The sequence below is a fragment of the Myotis lucifugus genome, unplaced genomic scaffold, assembly GCF_000147115.1.
Source record: "Myotis lucifugus unplaced genomic scaffold, Myoluc2.0 scaffold_0, whole genome shotgun sequence".
In the NCBI taxonomy this organism is placed as follows: Eukaryota; Metazoa; Chordata; class Mammalia; order Chiroptera; family Vespertilionidae; genus Myotis; species Myotis lucifugus.
The window spans coordinates 3723691-3727872 of NW_005871048.1; the positions used below are offsets into that span (position 1 = coordinate 3723691).

The 4182-nt window shown below is 46.4% G+C and overlaps 1 protein-coding gene across 6 annotated transcripts in view; it reads right to left on the reverse strand.

Moving 5' to 3' along the window:
• Positions 1-1850, reverse strand: part of GRAMD2B (GRAM domain containing 2B) — a 61715-nt gene extending 59865 nt beyond the window's left edge. For 2 of the 6 annotated variants that reach the window (XM_023764627.1, XM_023764582.1), the window contains exon 1: positions 1647-1849. In XM_023764627.1, the coding sequence (XP_023620395.1) occupies positions 1647-1729 (83 nt within the window). In that variant the 5' untranslated portion in view covers positions 1730-1849. Of the gene's footprint in view, positions 1-1646 lie in introns of all 6 variants that reach the window. The other 4 variants (XM_014456696.2, XM_023764775.1, XM_006081082.3 and 1 more) reach the window with 4 other exon arrangements.
• Positions 1851-4182: the final 2332 nt, after the last annotated feature.

Sequence of the window (4182 nt, forward strand, 5' to 3'; positions counted from 1 at the left end):
GTTAGCAGAGTTAGGGTTTATTTGGGGTGAGAAACAAAAGCATTCTGTGAAGGTTAAACCGATAGCAAGTTTTCTCCATCATTGATTTGTACATAAAGAGTAAAGATCATCAGCTTACGTTGACAATGTTGGGAAGGCAAAGGAGAGAACAGTCAAAGAAAGCGACACTGGACAAGTATATGACCAACGTCTTTGAAACAATAAATGAAAGCAGCTAATAAAGCTATTCTTCCAAAACTTTAGCCCAAACGTCAACAGACACACCGATGAAATATGCTTTTATAAACACAAGTCTTTATGTGGAACCAGGCTGTGAATTTTAAAAATTAGTAAATGCTAAAATAGTGAATGATGGAGATTGAATCTTCATTAAAATAATTTATCATCTTTGCTCAGGCCGAGTGGCTCAGTTGGTTGGAGCATCCTCCCATGCATCAAAAAGGTTTTGGGTTCAACTCCCGGTTGCGGGTTTGATTCCCTGGCCAGGGAGTGTACAGGAGGCAACTGATTGTTTCTCTCACATTGATGTTTCTCTCACTTCCAAATCAATAAATCTATCCTTGGGTGAGAATTTAAAAAAAAGAAAAAAAATTATCTTTTTATGCTGGTATCAATAAGGCATTTTTGGTATCTCCAACAGCTTGGTACCATTAAAAAATTGGGCTATTTAGATATATCTTACTATATATCATATTCAGATATTTATCTTAACATCATTTAATGTCATGGTGGTAGCAAATAAGCAAATGCCGAAAAATTCTTTTCCTTCTTAGAAGAATGTCTGGGAATAACAATCATGCTTCTGGGATAAAAAAAAGAAAAAGAAAAAAGAAAAACAAAGCCGTGCAGGCAAAGACAAGTTTCATTACAGAAAGCTAATCCCTGTGACCAAAATATCTGAGTTTTCAGTTTCTTAAACCAGAAGAGCGTGTAAGTCAAACAATGTGCAAATCCTATTATGCACATTAATCTTTTAGGAGGAGTCACAACCCAGTATTTGAGGTGTTTTATTAGGTATTCATTGTACTTCTCGATGCAGCTCCTACACCCTCTCTCTCAAAAATAGTGTATAATAAGTTTGTGTTAAGTACCCAACCCAAGGCAGGCAGCCTTGGAGGGGGAAAGATTAAGCATATTTCATATTTTCCACTCCCTTGAGGGGAAAAGAGTGAAAGACTGGGGGAAAGACACCCTCAAAGTCTAAATCCAATGACGAGTACACATCCCTGTGACATTAACGACCAGTAACAGCCACAAGGCAGCGGCATCTTCCCCCGCGCCATGAAGAAGTAGGACAAGTGAAGCAAATGTCAGCACTGTTTCTCGACAGGGCTCAGAGATCTGAATGGGTTCCCCAGCCCTCCCTGGGGAATCACAAAACACCAGTCTGACTTTCGGCTCCAAGAATTCACATCCCCACTGGACTGCAAGCTACAGTACCTTCCCGAAATGCGGCCGTGCCTTTTCCCCGCGACAGAACCGGAGAAAAAGAGAGATCGGGCGCCGCAGAGAGCGTTCAAGCCTCAGGACCGCCCGCGTAAAAGTTCCCCAAACTCTTTCCACCCCAAAGTCGCCCCTGGCACGGAGGCTGGGGCAGCGCGCGTCCCCCCGCCGGGGCCGGGGCCGGGGCGGCTGAGAATACTCACTGGGTTGAGCCCACTTTGCTCTCCCTCTTCCCGATCACTTTGGCAGGCTTGGCGTCGTCCACATCTTGCTGTAGTTCGGTCATCGGGGCCGCGGCCGGAGGGCACTTCAGCCCTCCGCGCGCCACCGTCCCGCCTCCGGGTCCTCCTCCCGCGACTGCCGCCCTCGGGGGCGCAGGCCCAGCGCGCCGCCCCGCGCCTCCCCCGCGCCCGCCGCCCCGCGCGCATCCAGGCCGGGCCCGGGCTGCCGGCCGCCAACCTGGACACGTCCGAGCGGCCGCGATTGGTCCGAGCGAGAGGGGAAGAGCCGCGAGGGAGGGAAGGGGAGGGCCGAGGCGAAGGACAGCCTCCTTCCCCACCCCGGGGGCGGAGGGAGAGAAAAAGGAAACCTGTTGAACTAGTCTTTCTTGGGGAGGAAGCTAATTGGCCAAGCAGGTGAGACATTTGCCTAGGAAGGCAGCATCCACTGTATTTCAGTGCTTGGTGCGAGGGGCTTTTTAAAACCCGCACTGTAACGAGGGGGTTGAAAAGTGACCAGCCAGCTGTAGACACAGGAAATGGATACGACTGCGTGAGGCTCTCACACAGATGCGCTGTGTGGGCTGGCTATGTTCTGCCCTAAATTATTCACATAGGATATTGCCTCGTTGAGGAGCGCTTCCCAGGGCCTTAATTAGTTCAATAGCAAAGGTAATGAGAGGTGGTTGCCTTCAGTGGTTGTCTGGTTGACCGTTCCTAGTTCTGTGGGGGAGAAGCTTTCATCAAAAGCTCCTAACAACTTATTTTTTATGCACCCAACCAATACAATGAATGCCTCTTCTTCCCGGCTCTTGGTGAGGTTTTGACTTGCTGGTTTTGTCTGAAGCATCCATTTATTCATTGAAGAAATTTTTGAGAGCTGCAACGTTCCAGGCATTCTTCTAAACATTCCCTTATATAGCAAATAACTTATGTGTTGTTGGTTTTCAAATCTGTTACCGAGTAGTTGAGGAGAAGAATAACTTGTTGGGAGCCAAACTTTACTTTAAAACAATTATAAGTGGCAATAGTAGAGTATGACATGGCTGGGGGAAAATATTATTAACTCTTTGCTCTGGGGCTGCAGTCCTTTGTTTTTCTTTTAAAATTAATTTTAGACTTAAGAGTAATTACAAAGACTATGCAATCATAGTGTTTATATAAATGTACTAGAGGCCCGGTGCACAAAATTCATGCACGGGAGGGGGGGGGGTGGTCCCCTCAGCCCAGCCTGCACCATCTCCAATCTGGGACCGCTTGGGAGATGTCCGACTGCCGGTTTAGGCCTGATCCTGGGGACCTGGTTGCCCCATGCAGCCTGCTGCTGGGTCGTTTGGTTGCCCCTCACTAACCCCCCTGCTGGCCTAGTCGCCCCACACAGCCTGTTTGGTCGTGCGTTCACTTGCGATGGTCACTTAGGCTTATATATATATAGATTCTATAAATATTCACTCTATGTTTTTCTGTTTTTTGTTTGTTTGGTTTGGTTTTTTGCTTCCTGAGCACTGAGCCCCTCCTGCAGGAGCCCATCTGGGGAAGGCTCTGGAAGCTTGGAGTCCATGCTCTTCAGTGCCCATTGCAGGCTCTTCCTGGGAACATTATGCCTCCACATCCTTTCTCTAGCTCCGCCCCCTACTCAGGATGAGGATGGACTTGGAATTTAGAAGAGGTTGTCACCCTCCCAAACTCTGGGTAGTGAGTCTCTCCGTAACTCTCAGGTGCCCTCCATGCTGTCCCCACTACAGAACTCAAGCCAGAACTGACTTTTTCTGCCCTCAAGTAGTTTTTTCATTGCAGTAAAATATATGTAATATTTATCACTTTAACTATTGGTTAAGTGTATAATTCAGTGACATTAAATACATCCACAGTGTGTGTAACCATCACGACTATCTATACCCAAAACGTAAAAAAAAAGTCATCCCCAGCATAAACTCTGTACCATTCAATAATAACCTCAATTCTCCTTCCTGTCTCTATGAATATGTCTGTTCTGGGTACCTCATATAAGTGGAATCAGATAATAGTATTTCTTCTGTGTCTGGCTTATTTCACTAAACTTCATGTTTTCAAGGTTCATCCAAGTTGTAGTATGTATCAGTACTTCATTTCTTTTTATGGCTAAATAACATTCCATTATAGGTACATTTGTTTATCCATTCATCTGTTGATGAACATTGGGGTTGTTTCTGCTTTTGGCTACTGTGGCTACCTTTTGGGTAAAAATACCTATGAATGGAATTGCTGGTCATGATGGTAGTCCTATGTTTACCCTTTGACAAACCGTGGTCAGGCCTCTTTTACTGCATGAGTAAGGGAAGTGTTCCCCAGCGTGGGCTTACAGCTCAATTAACGAGCGCTGAAAATGCCCTGCAACCTGTTCTTCAGTGTGTGGGATGAGGACTTCAATAGCAGATCTTAAGTGAGAAAGGAGGGGAAGGGTGGGGTAGGAAGGAGCCTGTGGGGAAATAGCAGATAGTCCTTTCCTAGAGTGGGGAGGAGTAGAAAGGAGCAAGTAAAG